Source organism: Oncorhynchus nerka, linkage group LG20 (genome assembly GCF_034236695.1).
Source record: "Oncorhynchus nerka isolate Pitt River linkage group LG20, Oner_Uvic_2.0, whole genome shotgun sequence".
In the NCBI taxonomy this organism is placed as follows: domain Eukaryota; kingdom Metazoa; phylum Chordata; class Actinopteri; order Salmoniformes; family Salmonidae; genus Oncorhynchus; species Oncorhynchus nerka.
The window spans coordinates 78,501,162-78,519,436 of NC_088415.1; the positions used below are offsets into that span (position 1 = coordinate 78,501,162).

Genomic DNA, 18,275 nt, shown 5'->3' on the forward strand with positions numbered 1-18,275 from the left:
AAATGTAATGTAAATGTAAATCCATTGTATAGAACTGTCAACTTGTCTAGCAAAGGGAGGAGTCAATAGTTGTAATAATATACATTGCATTTCCATCTGTAACATTCTAAATGTTGCACTCTCTTGAATAAGCCCAAGTTGTATAGGTAACATTTCACTCAAGATAATATAAGTTGTCCCTTACCACTGATACAGGGTCATTCCACTACTGGTTTAGGTTCAAATTTGATTTGGGTACAGAAAGTTTCTGATCCTAGATCTGAGGTTAGGGGTAACTTCTGTGTCTGTTGGTGTACTGCATGGACATACGGATCCTGAGCAATCTGGTAAATAAAAGTTAACACATTCCTTCCCTTCCACATTCCACACAGACATTCACTCAGACAGAGCCCACTGATCCAAGTCAATAGGTAATCTGAGCCCATTTCTGTTCACAAACACTGTTCACTTCTGTCCCAAGTTTCCCTTGAAGTGTACCAGTAAGTGCAAACTATAGGTGACTCCATACATGTATATGCATGGGCTTTTCACTTTGATGGAAATATTTTTACAGACGGTCATATTTTCCTTTACATAATCTGAATGTCACTACCATTGAATGTTTTTTTTTTTTTTTTACAGCAGTAAGATTTACTTATGGACCAATACACTGAACAAAAATGAAAACGCAGCATGTCCAGTGTTGGTCTCATGTTTCATGAGCTGAAATTTTCCATAACCACAAAAAGCATATTTCTCTCAAATTGTGCACAAATTTGTTTACATCTGTTAGTGAGCATTTCTTCTATGACAAGATAATACACATGTCACCCGTTGAGCATGTTTGGGATGCTCTGGATTGACATGTAAGACAGCGTGTTCCAGTTCGCGCCAATATCCAGAAACGTCTCAGCCATTGAAGGAGTAGGACAACATTCCACAATCAGCCTGATCAACTCTATGCGAAGGAGATGTCGCACTGCACGAGGCAAATGGTCACACCAGATACTGACTGGTTTTCTGATCCCCGCCCCTACATTTTCTCTTAGGTATTTCTCCAACAGATGCATATCTGTATACCCATAAATTAGGATGTAATTCATTTATTTCAATTGACTGATTCTTATATGAACTGTAACACAGTAAAATATTTGAAATTGTTTATTTTTCAGTATAGCTCAGACTGCAGATTAATTTGAATTAGGACATTGTAAATAATCAAACTTGGTCTTTGAACCATTCAAAACAAATCCGTTTAAGAAACTAAATAAAAACAAATTAATCAATGAAAACAGTTGTGAACAAATCTTACAGCAAAAATCCCACTCTTCACATGTGTTTATACTCTCTGGTAATTGGGTCATGTTCATCAGCCAAGAAACACAAAACATCCGCTCTTGTCCAATAATAACTTTGTTCCATTTTGCCCCATTGCAAAATGCTCTGCTACATTTTTTCCCAATGCACAAACCCCTGGTTTGTTTCTTGGTGCTGCCATGATTTGGCATTCAGAACAGCACATTTGCTTTATTGTCCCGAATTGGACCAGTTTATTGTCCCGAATTGGACCTGAGTATGCTTCTTTATGACAGGGTGTGAATTAAGTTCAATCCTTCACGTTGAACAACAGATACAGCGTCTGTTTAACGTAGCTACAATTTGAGGGAAACTTAGTGTTATGGTGAGCTAAATATCCCCATAGCAACCACACCAAGTATCATACACACCAATATTAGCACCACTAAAGGCAGCAGCTACCATTGTCACATTTAATATATATATATATATTTTATTCTTTAAAATAAGACTGTCTGGTGAGTTTAGCACTTCCTGAAGGAAATGTGACGAACACTTAAATAGACCATCAGCAATACCGCCAGCCCACCTTCTTGCCAGGTACAGTGCAATTTCAATAACAAAGGGAGAAAGACCGACAGCCTTCTCCTTTTAAATCCCTCCAGACAAAAGGACAATCAGGCAGAGCAATTATTCCCTACTCCACAGCCAAAGGGGGAAAAGAGGGGGGGCAGTCCTTTTGACATCCCTGCCACTCCCACTCCTCCCAGCCCCTATCCAGTCCAATTCTGACAATAAATTAATATGCATTAACACAATAGTATAGGTCAGATGGTGAGTGTAAGTGTGTACATGCGTGTTTCACATGAGACGGTAAGGCAAGTGAAACGTGATGGTCGAAATGTGTGTGTGCTGGAGTGTATGTGGTATACAAGGACACTCGTCTGGATCTGTCGGTGTGTGCCTGTGGTGAATGAGTCTGTGTGCAGTAAGCTGAGGTCTATTTTGCAGTTGCAGGGGAAGAACAGTAAGTGGAGGGACACCAAGGTAGGGGTGTGAGGTGTGGCCCGGTCAAAAGCGGATGAACGTGGCGTCGATCTGGCGTACGGTGGGCAGAGCCAGCATAATCTTCCTGCGATATTGGGGGTCCTTCTGCAAGGGGTTCCTCTCCAGGTACACCGTCTCCAGGGCCTTGGAACTCTTCAGCTCATCTAGATCTGACCAGTTCTCTAGCTGATTATCATTCATCTGGGAAAGAGTTGACATGTGATTCAAATACATTTTCCAATCAGCAACAAACCAATTCATTCCTCCAACAAGTGACAGTGCTCTATTTATTATAAACTGGGTGATTCTAGCACCGAATGCTGACAGCCGTGGTATATCAGACCACTTACCATGATGAAAACATTTTAACTGCTCTGAATTACATTAGTAACTAGTTTATAATAGCAATAAGGCACCTCAGATGTTTGTGGTATATTGCAAATATACCACGGCTAAGGGCTTTACCCTGGCACGCGGTGCGTCGTGCATAAGAACAGACCTCAGCTGTGGTCTATGGCTATATTCCAATCCCTCAGCACTTGAATGACTCATCCATTATTTCTCTTTCCTATTCACCATGAACGTTAAATCTCTTCTCTTACCCAGAATTCCTGTAGGTCTGTTAGATGGCTGATGTTTTCAATTTTCTTTACCCGGTTGGATGCGATGTCGAGAGTTGTGAGCTTTTTCTGTATGTGGCCAAACAGCATCAAAATTGACACACTTTGATTTCTGAAACAATTGACATTGAACTAGCATGCAAACACTGATTCAACTCTTAGCAATAACTACAGTACATGTAATCACCAATGACTACATGCATTGGCTGTGTGTGGAACATTTTACCACATCGGTTTATTGGGCTTCCATAAACATTGCATTCCTGGGGTAATTTCATTAGTCGCCATGGCAATGTGCATGGCCCTACAGTCATGTGGTTGCCGTTGACACCGACTCACATTGTTCTCCAGGCCCTCAATGACCTCGATGCCGTTGTGACTCAGGTAGAGTTCCTTCAGGTTGACCAGACCCTGCAGACCCTCCATCTTGGTGATGCGGTTACTCTGGAGAGAAAGGAACACAACATATCCTCAGAGACCAAAATCCACATGTCTCTCATTGTATCATCATGATTAGATGAGTTTCTACAGTTCAGCATGACTAAACAGCACAAACAGTTGGGTCACTAAAGCAAGAAAATGTGCATTTAACATTTCTGCAGTGTTTTCAAACAATACATTACAGGAAGCAGTGGTGATGATCAATTCAGAAAGTAAACCGAATTACAATTATTCCCAACTGAAAAGTGTAATACTTCCAGAATTGACCCAAACCATAGTGTGTGATATATACACATACCTGGATGCTGAGGACTGTCAGGTTGTGAAGGCCTTCCAGATGCTGCAGCTGAGTGATCTTATTGGTTCCCAGAAACAGACTCGTCAACGAGGACAGCCCGTCCAAGTTCTCTATTAGCTGGAAACAACGAGGCATGCACACACGTTAGGTCAAGCAATCATTCCTCACCTCTTTAAAGCAACAATGATTTTCTGGTACAATACTCAAACCAAATCTATACCAATACAAAAACATTATGTTCTACACATTCCAATTCCATTCCAAGACATCCCAATATATGTGAATATGCAATTGACCCGTCTTACCCGGATGCGGTTGGAGCCCAGCTCCAACATCTCCAGGCCGGTGAGGTGGTCCAGGTTGGCGATGTGGCTGATCTTGTTGTGCAGCAGAAAGAGCTTCTTTAGCCCCGTCAGACGCTCCAGACCCTCCACCTTCCTCAGTAGATTGAAGGACACGTCCAGCTGGCTGGAGAGCAGAGTCAAAACACATTCAAGTGCAAGTCAACTGTACAGAAACTGTGCATGAAATAACAGTTGCGTCAGTCAGTGTAAATGGGGAGAGGAATACACTAAAGGGTGATCATTGAGGCAATCTCTAGGTCAGCTGATGGGGAGGGAAACACTGGCGTGTGTGGTCCCATCAGACTCACTCCAGCTCTTTGAGGGTCTGCAGGTTCTCAAGTTTGCGGATCTGGTTGTCGTAGAGATCAAGTTCCTTCAGCATCACTAACGTCTCCAGGTTTTCAATCGTCTTGATCAGGTTCTGCCTTAGAGAGAGCGTCTGGACACGCACAACATTAAATCTAGTCATACTGTTTGTGCTCACAGTCCATTATTCCACTGTGATGTCAGCCATGGTTCCAATAAAATAGCCATATGATGTTTACAATGGGTGAGTGACAGCCAATAGTCAAACTACTGACCTTCGCCTTCCTCAACACCCCCATTCCCTCAATCTTCCCAATACGACAGTGGACAAGATCAACATCCTGAGAATAAGAGGGGTAGGTATTCAGTAGCGAACTACATTGGAATAGCATTCATAATTCCATGAGGCAAACTTACAGCAACTTATTTTATCTGTCATGTAGCAGACAGTTTTATTTTTAATTAGAGTTAAGTGCCTTGATCAAGATTCTTAACCTACCGTAATTGCTGGACTATTAAGCACACCCAAATATAAACCGCACCCACTGAATTATTAAAAAAATATGTATTTTGTACATAAATAAGCCGCACATGTCTATAAGCCGCAGGTGACTACCGGTACATTGAAACAAATTAACTTTACACAGCCTTTAAACGAAACATGGCTTGTAACAAAAATTAAACAGTAGTCTACCGGTAAAGTCATTGGTCACCATCTTCCTCATCATGTGCACTGAAACCATCTCCTTCGGTGTCGGAGTTGAATGGCCTCAGAATTGCTTCATCCGATGTTGGATCGTTTTCATTGTCGCTCTCGTCACTTTCATCCGGAGGCAAATACCCCGCTGAGCTCATGCTGCCCCTTCAACACGCAGCAGTCCAGCCTTTCGAAACCCGTTGATGATAGTGGATTTTTTGACAATGCTCCACGCTGTCAGGACCCACTGGCAGACTTGACCATAAGTTGCTCTTCACATGCGGCCCGTTTTAGTGAAGGATTTCTCCCCACTTGTCATCCAAGCTTCCCACTGAACACAGAGCGCCACCTTAAATGCACGATTTACACTGAAGTCGAGTGGCTGCAAATACTTTGGGCCATCTGCTTTTCTTCCCTCTGAAAGGTTTGTTGTCTTTTTGCACTGAGTCAGTTCCTCACGCTGCTGTTTATAAAGTCTTATAATCGACTCATTAAGGCCAAGCTCCCATGCAGCAGCTCTATTTCCTTTTCCAACAGCCAGATTGAGCGCCTTCAACTTGAAAGCTGCATCATACGCATTTCTCTGTGTCTTTGCCATGATGAGGGTGAAAAAATTACTACCGTAATCAGAATGATGGGAAGTTTGAGCGCGCTCGATTTACGTCACATTATGAGACGGTGCTCAGTTTTTTGGTGGCATGAATCTTGTGAAAGCAGGAAAAATCCATAAATTAGTCGCATCATTGTATAAACCGCGAGGTTCAAAGTGTGGGAATAAAGTAGCGGCTTATAGTCCGGAAATTACGGTAGTTGGCTCGGGGATTTGAACCAGCAATAGTTTGGTTACTGGCAGAGCACTTAACCACCTGCCGCCATTATAACACTGTTCCCCCTCCCTCACCTCTTCCTCTGGGTCCAGAGTTATGGTATCCATTTCAACAGGAGACTCCTCTTTAACTGTGTACAAAGAGACATGTCAAGGGGTGTCTTAACACAGCATCTAACTAGAGTAAAAGTATGCGCTAGCTACAATAGGACAAAATGTTCTCAAACAGTTTAAATCAAAATCTTTCCTTCAGTTTGTGTCTACGAAGCGTGACACTATACTTGTGGAACTATAGCTTGTGTATTGCCACCACCTGTGGTATGGGGCTGATTGGCATCAACCTCCCCATTGATGCTCTTCCTCCTGGTCTCATCATCTCCAGACTCCTCTGACTCACCCTTCCGGTCCACTGCACATAGAGGACAGATGGGGAGGCACAGCCAGGGTCAATCAGGCAGTCCCTTAAAATGTAGTTTGGTCATTATACGGAAAACTCAAACGCCCATGTAGCAGACTCAAGCGATCTGCTATGGTATGGGCGTCTGTCTGCAACCTACTGCTACCTGATCAGTCGCATGTTCATCATTAGCAACATATTTATACTATTAGATCTTGTTTAGAGCTTAGAAGATAGCAAGTTTTCCCGACTGCATCTGACATTTTTATTTTAGATGTTGAAGAATCCGAAAAGGTAAAATCTCCACGTTAACTGACTGGACAGAAAGGACCAACCAGATAGCTAGCGTACCTTGACAGACCAATCACCATGAAATGTTCCCACTTAGTTGCTAGGCTAATGTTAACTAGATACATTAAACGAGGATGCCATTCAAACAAAATACATTGACATGCTAATGTAGCTACATAGTTGTTTGCTTGCGTACGAAAACAAGACGTTATTGAATGACAACGCTAACAAGCAAGGTAGCTAGCTAACGTTACTACCTAGCTATCTGGCTAACAACATTAGCATGTTCAGGGAGGGAGGAGACAAAGTAGCACACAATAAAATACCCTCGGGCATACATATATCAATTTCATCACTCTTGATAAAATATTTGAGATGCCGTATTTAAAATGTTCACTCACCTTCCATCTCTTGCGGCTCTCCAACAAACAGGGTAGCCATGTTTGTTTCCTGATAACCCTCCCTTTTGATTGGTAATCTCCTCAGTCAATCAGGAGGCCGCCATCTAAAGGGGTGCGCCACTGGTCATAATATACCATTCATCCGCTGTGTGTGTGCGATATTCAAGTTTAAAAAATCATCCCTTCCTCCCGCTCTGTCTCTGTCTCTCTCTATTTCAATTTTAAATTTAAGGGCTTTATTGACATGGAAAACACATGTTTACATTGCCAACGCAAGTGAAAGAGATAATAAACAAAAGTTAAATGAACAATAGAAAATGAACAGTAAACATTACACTCAGAAAAGTTCCAAAATAATATTAGGTCTATATACAGTGTTGTAACGATGTGCAAATAGGTAACATAACTAAACATAAATATGGGTTGTATTTACAATAGTGTTTGTTCTTCACTGGTCACCATTTTCTTGTGGCAACAGGTCACACATATTGAAAATATTGCTGCTGTGATTGCATACTGTGGTATTTCACCCAATATATATGGGAGTTTATCAAAATTGGATTTGTTTTCGAGTTCTTTGTGGGTCTGTGTAATCTGAGGGAAATATGTGTCTCTAATATGGTAATACATTTTGCAGGAGGTTAGGAAGTACAGCTCCGTTTCCACCTCATTTTGTGGGCAGTGGGCACATAACCTGTCTTCTCTTGAGAGCCAGGTCTGCCTTGAGAGTAGTCTCTCTTAATAGTGAGGCTATACTCACTGAGTCTGTACATAATCAGTCACAGTGGTCGGGTATTCTGCCACTGTGTACTCTCTGTTTAGGGCCAAATAGCATTCTAGTTTGCTCAGTTTTTTTGTTGTTAATTCTTTCCAATGTGTCAAGTAATTATCTTTTTGTTTTCTCATGATCTGGTTGGGTCTAGTTATGTTGCTGTCCTGGGGCTCTGTGGGGTCTATTTGTGTTTGCGAGCAGAGCCCCAGACTCTTCTGCAGGTTCATCTCTCTATAGGTGATGGCTTGTTATGCAAGGTTTGGGCATCACTTCCTTTTAGGTGGTTGTCGTATTTAATGGCTCTTTTTTGGATTTTGATCATTAGTGGGTATCGGCCTAATTCTGCTCTGCATGCATTATTTGGTGTTTTACGTTGTACACAGAGGATATTTTTGCCGAATTCTGCATGCAGTCTCATTTGGAATTTTTGGTTGGTGAGCGGACCCCAGACCTCACAACCACAAATGGCAATGGGTTCTATAACTGATTCAAGTATTTTTAGCCAGATCCTAATTGGTATGTCTAATTTGATGTTCCTTTTGATGGCATAGAAGGCCCATCTTGCCTTGCCTCTCAGATCGTTCACAGCTTTGTGGAAGTTACATGTGGCGCTGATGTGTAGGCCGAGGTATGTCTAATTGTTGGTGTGCTCTAAGGGCAACAGTGTCTAGATGGAATTTGTATTTATTATCTTGTTATCTGGACCTTTTTTGGACCTTCAGTATTTCTGTCTTACTGAGATTTACTGTCAGAATCTGTGCAGATTATTTAGATGCTGCTGTAGGCCTTCCGTGGTTGGTGACAGAAGCACCAGATTGATCATCAGCAAACAGTAGACCTTTGACTTCAGATTCTAGTAGGGAGAGGCCGGGTGCTGCAGCCTGTTCTAGTACCCTCGCCAATCTGTTGATGTATATGTTGAAGAGGGCGGGGCTTAAGTTGCATCCCTGTCTCACCACACAGCCCTGTGGAAAGAAATGTGTGTGTTGTTTGTCATTTTTTCCCACACACTTGTTGTTTGTGTACATGGATTTCATAACGTTGTATGTTTTTCCCCTAACACCACTTTCCATCAATTTGTATAGCAGACCCTCATGCCAAATTCAGTCCAAAGCTTTTTTTAAATCAACAAAGCATGAGAAGGCTCTCTCTCTCAGGCAATGTTTATAAAGTCGCTTCCTGTCTGGCTGGTTTTCCACTTGATGTAAAGTACACAGAGTGAGACCAAGACACTGCTGTTCTTATTATCTTGACACAGATCTTTACACCCAAAACAGTATTCCGTTCCATTGTGTGCCAAACTTTATAGGATATGATCTCTTCAGACACTACTGCTGGTGAGTGGGACTACAACCCTCCCGACCCAGTGTTGTGCTGTCTGAAGCACACAGTGGTAAAACTCTCTAGAGCATGTGAGGGATCATTCTTTGATATACTCCCTGTGCATCACGTGTACCATAATATGCTCTAGTTAGTACATGGAGATAACAGCATGCTCTTTGACCACTTCTTCATGTGAGCTGCTAGCTCCTTGACTTATTTAGTTTTCTTTATATTGCAGGAAATGCTTTGGAGGAACAAAATACAATGCAATTCCCTGTTGTTGTCTTAACACACACACACAGTGGTGTAAAGTACTACTTAAGTAGTTTTTGGGGGTATCTGTACTTTACTATTTATATTTTTGACAACTTTTACTTCACTACATTCTAAAGAAAATATGTACTTTTTTACTCCATACATTTTCCCTGACACCCAAAAGTACTTGTTACATTTTTAATGCTAAGCAGGGCAGGAACATGGTCAAATTCACACTCTATTCAGGAGAACATATCTGATCATCCCTACTGCCTGTGATCTGGCGGACTCACTAAACACAAATGCTTAATTTGTAAATTATGTCTGAGTGTTGGAGTGTGCTCATGACTACCCTTAAAATAAAATAAAAACAAGAAAATTGTGCAGTCTGGTTTGCCTAATATAAGGAAATAGAAATGATTGTCACGGTCGTGTGGAGAGATGGACCAAGGCACAGCGGATGTTGAGTTCCACATATTTATTATAAAGTGAAACTTAGCAAAAACAATAAATCAATCAACAAAACGTGACTACGTGGTGCACTAAATATAAAACAATATCCCACAAACACAGGTGGGAACAATAACTACTTAAATTTGATCCTCAATTAGAGACAACGATTACCAGCTGCCTCTAATTGGGAATCATACAAATCACCAACATAGAAAATAATAACCTAGAACCACACGTATAAATAATAAACTAGAATACCCCCCAGTCACGCCCTGACCTACTACACCATAGAGAAACAAAGGCTCTCTTTGGTCAGGGTGTGACAATGATTTACACTTTTACTTTTACTTTTGATACTTATGAATATTTCAGAAATTCCATTTACTTATGATACTTAATATTTAAAATCAAATACTTTTAGACTTCTACTCAAGTAGTATTTAACTGGGTGACTTACTTTTACTTGAGTCATTTTCTATTAAGGTATATTTACTTTAACTCAAGTATGACATTTGTGGGTACTTTATCCACCACTGCACACACACACACAGTAGCCTATGTACTGTATACTGGGGTTTGATAGTGTGTGCAACTTCCTCTATCTTCCCTCTTGTGTTCAGCTGTGGGACAATGAGTCAGACACAAATAGACTGAACTCTACACATTTCATCTGTGCTCTAGTTATGTTTGTACCCGTAGAGTCATGATGTTTGAAAAGATCCACCTTTACAATAGAGGAAGATACATACTGTATATGGACATAGCATTCCAAGTACTATATTTACCTTTAAACCACACAGATTATGGAAAAGCATTTGAAATTGCTAGTTCAGAATTCATGCTCACATTAAGGAAATTAAATGGCAAAAATGATTGTCATTTAAGCATTTCTGTTAGATTCTTTTTAATGTGTCAGTGTTGTACTGGATGGTACCATGGAAATGAAATATCAAACACACTTTGTTATTTATTTATCAAATTGGCAGACAATATGCATACTCAATCATGAAAATGCTATATCTTTTTTTGCATTTCAAATATAATTGTGTCACAAAAAAATGCTTACCCATTTAGGAAAAGGAATTGCAGACATGATATTGATTTATCATTTTTCCATTTGCATTTCCAATTCAGTTTCGGAAGCAAAATGCTTCAATGAACTGCCTCTATGTCACTCCAATAAGGTAGGCTGCCTTGATGCGCTCTTGTGAAGGACCTACCCATTTTTTTCATTTTAAAGGGACCATCCTCGCTCTGACCTATCAGCCAATCACATCCCAAACTACTGAAAATCGTAGTGCGCTTTTAAAAGACAACAGAGACAGACCACTTGTATTGTCAAGTTCGGAGGATATGCACGCACACCTATGGAGGACCTTTGATTGATAACCACGTCGACCTTAGCGTATCCTTTATCATTCTCCGTGTTTGTATTTGCAAGGGAGAACAAGAAGAAATAGTCCGTTATATTTATAACTAATCTATTACATTTGGAGAACGTCTTGGAAGTAGCTAGTGCATAATTTCGAATACCCGTTCTAGTTGGGAGAAGTGACTGCAAAGATGCGACTTCCACTTACATTCATTCTGATTTGCGAGCTTTGTTGGGGTTTTAAAAGGGGTAAGTGTTTCCGTTGCTCACTTTTCCATTCATTTATTGTACAATATGTTCATTTTACCACAACATTCTCCACTATTGTGACTGTTGTGGATATAAGGGTGTTCATAACAAATGCATAGTCTATAAATGTTTGCTTTTTAATATGTTTTGTTGTAGACATGGTCATTCAGTTCCAGCGGTCGGGAGTGGTCGGTGAGGTCGAGCAGGTATTGATCAACGGAGCCGCTCTCTCCAGCTGCGAGAAAGACGTCAACGGCATTCTCCGTGCTGTATTGTTGGGCAACTACAGCGAGTCTTTTCAACAGGCGTTTGAGATAGAAGAACATGTCAACAACATCATGACAAGTAGGCCTAATGCATAACTGTATGAACTTACTGAAACACACCCATACAGTACACAAACCATAACTTTTGAGAGCACAGTTGCACAACCTCAAGGGCACAATGGCAGGTACCTGAGACCTGACACTTATTGCCCATGCTGGGACAAATCTACCTCCTTGACTGACAAGGTTACATTCATTCTTAACCATTCCTTTCCTTTTTTCCCATCCATGCCCAGAAAATCATACTTACCAGTACCTGCGTGTGCATGAAAGCAAACTGGACGGATTTCGAGTAGTGCATTTGACTGACCGGCTCCTGGTTGACGGGAATGACTTCCTGACTCTGGACCGAAACACAGACACCTGGACAGCTGAGGTACCACAGGCCCTAGCGCTCAAACACCTTTGGGACCAGGACACTGAGCGCACGAGGCTGGAGAGGATTCAACTCCATGAGAGCTGTGCCAAACTGATGAAGGAGCTCACACATTCTGAGCCCATCACCACTGGAGGTAATGTCACAGGGGGGCCTACTTGGTGACACTATGTTTACAGTGTACATTGAAAGAGTAGTGTATAGATTAGAAGGCAGTGTGTAGTGCATGGAGATGTGTGGAACTTAGACTTAGCGTCAACTGGTAAGATGCTTCAGGAGGACGGTTGCTAGCAAGGCAGAGGTCCTGGGTTCGAGCCTTGGTGTGAGCCAGATGTCCTTTGGAGTGGTGCCTAGTGACTATCTACAGTTGCGCTGAGGTTTGTAGTGAATACTTTTTTTCATAACCCATTAAAGTCCTCACCTTAAAAGGTACATAAAGTGCAGAGTATCAAAATCCTGAGCCACTTTTTTTTAGTGTGGTGCAATAGCAGATAAGGTTCTGTCTGACACTTCTGAATTAGACATGTTCAGTTAAAAAAAAGAGTCATACATAAATGGTAGAATAACGCTGTTTTACCAAAATAGAGTCAGAACACATCATCAGATACATTAAGAAATTTATTTTGATCATTAGACAAATTACTGTCATCACTGAACAACGATGTGACATCATTTACTTTAAGAATTCTGACAGTTGTTCTTTTTGCTTGTGTGCCATTATTACTGGCAGACTAGCCTAGACCATACTTAGAGGGAGATAGAGAACCTTCTAGCGCCAAGTTCAAATGGGTTTATGCAGATAGAACTTTTTAGCTGTTAATTATTTTCACTTAAAATCTATTTAAAAATATATATAACTTTACAAACATGTGAAGAACCATCTAAAGATCTATTATATGTGACTCATTTCTGACTAAAATGTCAGATAGAACCTTATAGTCCCAAGGCCTCTATTTGTAGTTGAACAAGGCATTGCGTTTATAGATTTTTTTTACTTGCATAGAGACTTGACTTGCAAAACTTATGACTCGACTCGACTCGCTCTTTGAATGCACGACTTGGACTTGACTCGAACCGTTCTACTTGGGACTCAACTAAAGACTTGGACCTTGTGAGTTGAGACCTGCTTGTGACTCAAATAATAGTGACTTGGTACCACCTCTAGAATAAATACACAGTGAATAACGAATAAAAATAAAGAGTAATAATAACATGCCTATACACTGTATGTATGAATGTGAAGCTTGTGTTGGGTGTAACAAAAGGCATAACAACACAAACACCCTCAGGCCTACACGCCACAAAATCCACAGATTGTTCCCTTTCTTTAGTCCCTTGTTTAACTAGTTATGAAGCAGGTGAATCAGGGGAATTCCTGTTGTGTTTTCAAGGAGGGATGTCCATGCTGGCTGCCCTTGCTTCTTTGCTAGCAGGCCTGGCCTTTGTTGCCCTGGTTACCACAAGCTTCCTCATCTTTAAACAACAAGGTGAGTGACATTATAAGGCATACCATACTGGTTCATCGCTTGATGTCCCCCCTGATCTTTAAAGAACCAATCTGGGGTATTTACAGAATAGCTTTCATAATCTGTATTTAAACAACACATTATAGATCAAAGTGACAGTTATGGAGAAAGGTTATTGCATGTAATTACATGTTTATGTACTTTATACTTTTATGTACAATTCTATATGTGACTTTGGATCTTTGATGGTAACATTATTGTGCTGTATAAAAGTAATTGTGTACATACAACCTTCCCCATGACAACATGTACCTTTTAGAATGTATTGACACCCCTTGACTTATTCCACGTTTTGTTGTGGTACAGCCTGAATTCAGGTTGAATTCATCTGCACACAATACCCCATAATAACAAAGTGAAAACATGTTTTTAGAAATTGTTGCAAATGTATTGAAAATTAAATACAGGTCCTCCGGGGTGGGGCAGTGGTTGAATGGTTTAAGGCACTTTATTGCTGTGCCACTAGCTAGCTGTGCCACTAGAGATCCTGGTTCGAGTCCAGGCTCTGTCGCAGCCGGCCATGACTGGGAGACCCATGGGGCACAATTGGCCCAGCATCGTCCGGGTTTGGCCGGCAGGGATGTCCTTGTCCCATCGCGCGCTAGCAACTCCTGTGGCGAGCCAGGCGCATGCACGCTGACACGGTCTCCAGGTGAACAGTGTTTCCTATGACACATTGGTGTGGCTGGCTTCTGGGTTAAGTGGAAGAAGCAGTGCGGCTTTGTTGGGTTGTGTTTTGCATGGCTCTCGACCTTCGCCTCTCAACCAGCAATGAGACCAGACTGTAACTACCAATTGGATACTATGAAATTGGGGAGAATTATTAAAAATAATTTTAAAAAGACAATGAAACACAGAAATATCTCATTTACATAAGTATTCACACCCCTGAGTCAATACTTTGTAGAAGCACCTTTGGCAGCGATTACAGCTGTGAGTCTTTCTGGGTAAGGGTAGCCTAGTGGTTAGAGTGTTGGACTAGTAACTGAAAGGTTGCAAGTTCAAATCCCCGAGCTGACAAGGTTCAAATCTGTCGTTCTGCCCCTGAACAGGCAGTTAACCCACTGTTCCTAGGCCGTCATTGAAAATAAGAACTTGTTCTTAACTGACTTGCCTAGTCAAATAAAGGTATAAAATAAAAGTCTCTAAGAGCTTTAAACACCTGGATTGTACAATATTTTCACATTGTTCTTTTTAAAATTCTTCAAGCTCTGTCAAGTTGATTGTTGATCATTGCTATACAGCCATTTTCAAGTCTTGCCATATATTTTAAAGTCAATTTTTATGTCAAAACTGTAATTTGGCCACTCAGGAACATTCAATGTCGTCAACAGAAGTGAGTGCTACAGGGCGGTAGTCATTGTGGCATGAAGCCTTTGAGTTCTTGTGGACAGGAATGATGGTGGTCATCTTAAAACATGAGGGGATTACAGCCTGGGACAAGGAGAGGTAGCCATGACCATGAATATGCATGCCAGCTGTTCTGTGCTCTTTTGAATACCTTGGGACCCGGCGGCCTTGTGGGTGTTGTCCTGATTAAAGACCTTTTCTCGCCGGCCTCGGAGAGTGAGATCACCAAATCCTCTGGGTTGGTGACGACCCTCACACCTGGCACAATGTTGTTTTTGTCAAAGCTTATTGTTATCACAGAGTGAGTCCATGCAACTTACTATGTAACTGGTTAAGCAAATGTTTACTCCTGAACTCATTTACCCATGCCTTAACAAAGGGGTTGAATACTTATTTTTTATTTATTTTTTATTTCACCTTTATTTAACCAGGTAGGCTAGTTGAGAACAAGTTCTCATTTGCAACTGCGACCTGGCCAAGATAAAGCATAGCAGTGTGAACAGACAACAGAGTTACACATGGAGTAAACAATTAACAAGTCAATAACACAGTAGAAAGAAAAGGGGGAGTCTATATACATTGTGTGCAAAAAGGCATGAGGAGGTAGGCGAATAATTACAATTTTGCAGATTAACACTGGAGTGATAAATGATCAGATGGTCATGTACAGGTAGAGATATTGGTGTGCAAAAGAGCAGAAAAGTAAATAAATAAAAACAGTATGGGGATGAGGTAGGTGAAAATGGGTGGGCTATTTACCAATAGACTATGTACAGCTGCAGCGATCGGTTAGCTGCTCAGATAGATGACTAAACATTTTTAAATTAATTTGTTTAAATGAAATCCAAAATATTAATTTCACTTTGATATTATGGGGTATTGTGTGTAGGCCAGTGACAAAAAATCTCAATTTTATGAATTTTAAATTCAGGATTTAACACAACCAAATGCGAAAAAAAAGTCAAGGTATGTTAATTCTTTCTGAAGGCACTGTAGCTGGATTACAGCAGAGCCAGTAGATAATGAGTCTTGTTTCTCCATCTCTCTTTAGATCCCAACGTTTCAGGACACCCTGGAGGTAAGAATGTTTTCACTTCAGTCTCATTCTCCCCATCGGTTTCTCGGTTAACAGTAATATGGAACGATTAATAGAAGATGAAATATTAACAGATGGGTTTGTTGCTTCCTCAACCACACCCTGTAAACATTAACATGACTGGACACAGCCTCTATAATAGTTTCCTTATGTTTTGATGCTACTGGCCTCTGTGTGTTTATCTTACTGGTGTGGGTGTGTGTCTGTATGTCTTACACGGGTAGTTCCCTTTTTGTCAGAAGTGTGATTCCTGGGGCCGAGGGTAGTATTCATGATCAGAGTATGGTGTCATCACCTATGTAATGCAAGGCCTCATCCTGACAGTGAATGATTGGGATTCCACGCTTCCTAGACATTCATACATTAGAAAGATGCTGTTCAAACATGTTCAGCAACATAGTGAGCAGCTGTTTTGGTAAATCCTGATTGTGTCCCAGTTGTACATCTATGTCACTTATGCCATTAGCACACGAGTGACGTGTATGTTCATGCACTATCTGCATTGCACAATAGAAATAGAGATCATGGGAATGGCCAAATTGACCACTATAGCAGAATAGTAATGCAAAAGTAGACAGAACCAACAGTGAGAGAATGATGGACACTTGAACCCTACACTGCTGTAGTGCTGAGTGGTTATAACTGTTTCCTACCACAGGAGGTTGTTGGTACCTTAATTGGGGAGAACAGGCTTGTGTTAATGACTGGAGTGGAATAGTATCAAATACATCAAACATATGGTTTCCAGGTGTTTGATTCCATTCCATTTACTCCGTTCTAGCCATTATTATGAGCTGTCCTCCCCTCAGCAGCCTCCTGTGTCTCCTACCACCTGTTGGGTCTCATCTCTCATATCTCACATTTCCCATTTTGGCATAGTGACTGTTGCGTGACTGAGGTAAACACCAGTAGTTAACTGTGTTTATATTTCTAAGGTATGTTTTACGTCTTGATAAAATGTGTGTTTGTGTGCGTTTCTTTTTCCTCCCGGCAGGTGTCCTTGGCTCCATCGTCCACTATCCTCAGAACGTCACAGAAACACCTTGTCCAGGAAAAGGCTATCAGGTTCTCTAAAACCCAAAGCTCCTTTCCCAATATACTTCTGATGTCAACTGGTCACTCCACAGCAGTGTGGTCACACCCTTTCACCTGTCTTTGTGCTTGTCTCCTGGTCTGTTGCCAGTTTGTCTTGTCAAGCCTACGAGCATGGTTTTCCTAGTCTCTTTTTTCTAGCCCTCCCGGTTCCGACCTGTTCTGCCTGCCCTGACACTGAGCCCGCCTGCCTGACCATTCAGCTTTACCTGACCTCGAGCCCGCCTACCCCCCTGTACCTTTCGGACTCTGACTTGGTTAATACACTTCCTCGACCTGCCTATTGCCTGCACATTGTATTTTAATAAATATCAGAGGCTCGAACCATCTGCCTCCTGTGTCTGCATCTGGGAAGCCCTCTGTCGTTATAGGTCTGGTGACCAAAATACCTTGGTTGCGTTCGCATTTCCTACCTTCCCACTCAACATGTATGTTCACTCCTACTTGATATGGTGGAAACTGCAAATACACATTTTGGGGTATGGGCATTGTAATTCAACAATATATGTTCCCTGGTCCGTCCAACTCTCTGGTCCCTGTTTCTCCCTGGGCCTTCTACCAAATCGGGCTATCTTCTGTATACCACCCCTTCCTTGTCACAACACAACTGATTGGCTGAAACGCATTAAGAAAGAAAGAAATTCCACATATTAACTTATGACAAGGCACACCTGTTAATTGAAATGCATTCCAGGTGACTACCTCATGAAGCTGGTTGAGAGAATGCCAAGAGTGCGCCAAGCTGTCATCAAGGCAAAATGTGGCTACTTTGAAGAATCTCAAATATAATATATACTTGTTTAACACCTTTTTGGTTACAACATGATTCTATATGTGTTATTTCGTAGTTTTGATGTCTTCACTATTATTCTACAATGTAGAACATAGTAAAAATAAAGAAAAACCCTTGAAAGAGTAGGTGTGTTAACTTTTGACTGGTACTGTACATCACAGAAGACTGAAATATAACAATTGCGCAGGTCTAAGGCACTGCATCTCAGTGCAAGAGGCATCACTATAGTACCTGGTTCGAATCCAGGCTGTATCACATCAGGCCACTAGAGGGCAATTTGGTCATTAGACTGCAGGAAAGGCTACCTGTTTATTACTTTTCTACTGGTTATAAAATATACAGAAGTCAT

General features: G+C 41.2%; 2 protein-coding genes across 5 annotated transcripts; one reads left to right on the forward strand and one right to left on the reverse strand.

The window, feature by feature from the left end:
• Window positions 1-1,125: 1,125 nt before the first annotated feature.
• On the reverse strand, window positions 1,126-7,053 carry ppp1r7 (protein phosphatase 1, regulatory (inhibitor) subunit 7). 2 transcript variants are annotated; one of them, XM_029623887.2, is made up of 10 exons: window positions 6,944-7,053; window positions 6,168-6,263; window positions 5,930-5,985; window positions 4,607-4,672; window positions 4,334-4,464; window positions 3,987-4,149; window positions 3,682-3,798; window positions 3,282-3,386; window positions 2,925-3,011; window positions 1,126-2,523 (listed from the first exon to the last, which is right to left on the reverse strand). In XM_029623887.2, the coding sequence occupies exons 1-10, from the start codon at window positions 6,981-6,983 to the stop codon at window positions 2,347-2,349; spliced, it is 1,038 nt and encodes a 345-aa protein (XP_029479747.1). In that variant the 5' UTR covers window positions 6,984-7,053; the 3' UTR covers window positions 1,126-2,346. The 2 variants fall into 2 exon arrangements, with proteins under 2 accessions (XP_029479747.1, XP_029479748.1); XM_029623888.2 differs by having other exon boundaries at window positions 6,168-6,315; window positions 6,944-7,008.
• LOC115103168 (uncharacterized) lies at window positions 6,390-17,457 on the forward strand. 3 transcript variants are annotated; one of them, XM_029623891.2, is made up of 6 exons: window positions 6,390-6,545; window positions 11,524-11,712; window positions 11,930-12,205; window positions 13,461-13,556; window positions 15,997-16,023; window positions 17,036-17,457. In XM_029623891.2, the coding sequence occupies exons 2-6, from the start codon at window positions 11,526-11,528 to the stop codon at window positions 17,113-17,115; spliced, it is 666 nt and encodes a 221-aa protein (XP_029479751.2). In that variant the 5' UTR covers window positions 6,390-6,545; window positions 11,524-11,525; the 3' UTR covers window positions 17,116-17,457. The 3 variants fall into 3 exon arrangements, with proteins under 3 accessions (XP_029479751.2, XP_029479750.2, XP_029479749.2); XM_029623890.2 differs by lacking the exon at window positions 6,390-6,545 and adding an exon at window positions 10,146-11,367 and having other exon boundaries at window positions 13,464-13,556; XM_029623889.2 differs by lacking the exon at window positions 6,390-6,545 and adding an exon at window positions 10,176-11,367.
• Window positions 17,458-18,275: the final 818 nt, after the last annotated feature.

Excerpts from the sequence above, each read along its gene's own strand:
- LOC115103168 (XM_029623889.2), top strand. The coding sequence starts at position 11,310 with ATGCGACTTCCACTTACATTCATTCTGATTTGCGAGCTTTGTTGGGGT. Across the intron at positions 11,713-11,929 it reads TGTCAACAACATCATGACAA|AAAATCATACTTACCAGTAC; the intron begins GTAGGCCTAATG and ends ATCCATGCCCAG. Across the intron at positions 12,206-13,460 it reads TGAGCCCATCACCACTGGAG|GAGGGATGTCCATGCTGGCT; the intron begins GTAATGTCACAG and ends TGTGTTTTCAAG.
- ppp1r7 (XM_029623887.2), bottom strand. The coding sequence starts at position 6,983 with ATGGCTACCCTGTTTGTTGGAGAGCCGCAAGAGATGGAAG. Across the intron at positions 4,465-4,606 it reads GGGTGTTGAGGAAGGCGAAG|ACGCTCTCTCTAAGGCAGAA; the intron begins GTCAGTAGTTTG and ends GTGCGTGTCCAG. Across the intron at positions 3,012-3,281 it reads TTGAGGGCCTGGAGAACAAT|AAAAAGCTCACAACTCTCGA; the intron begins GTGAGTCGGTGT and ends GGCCACATACAG.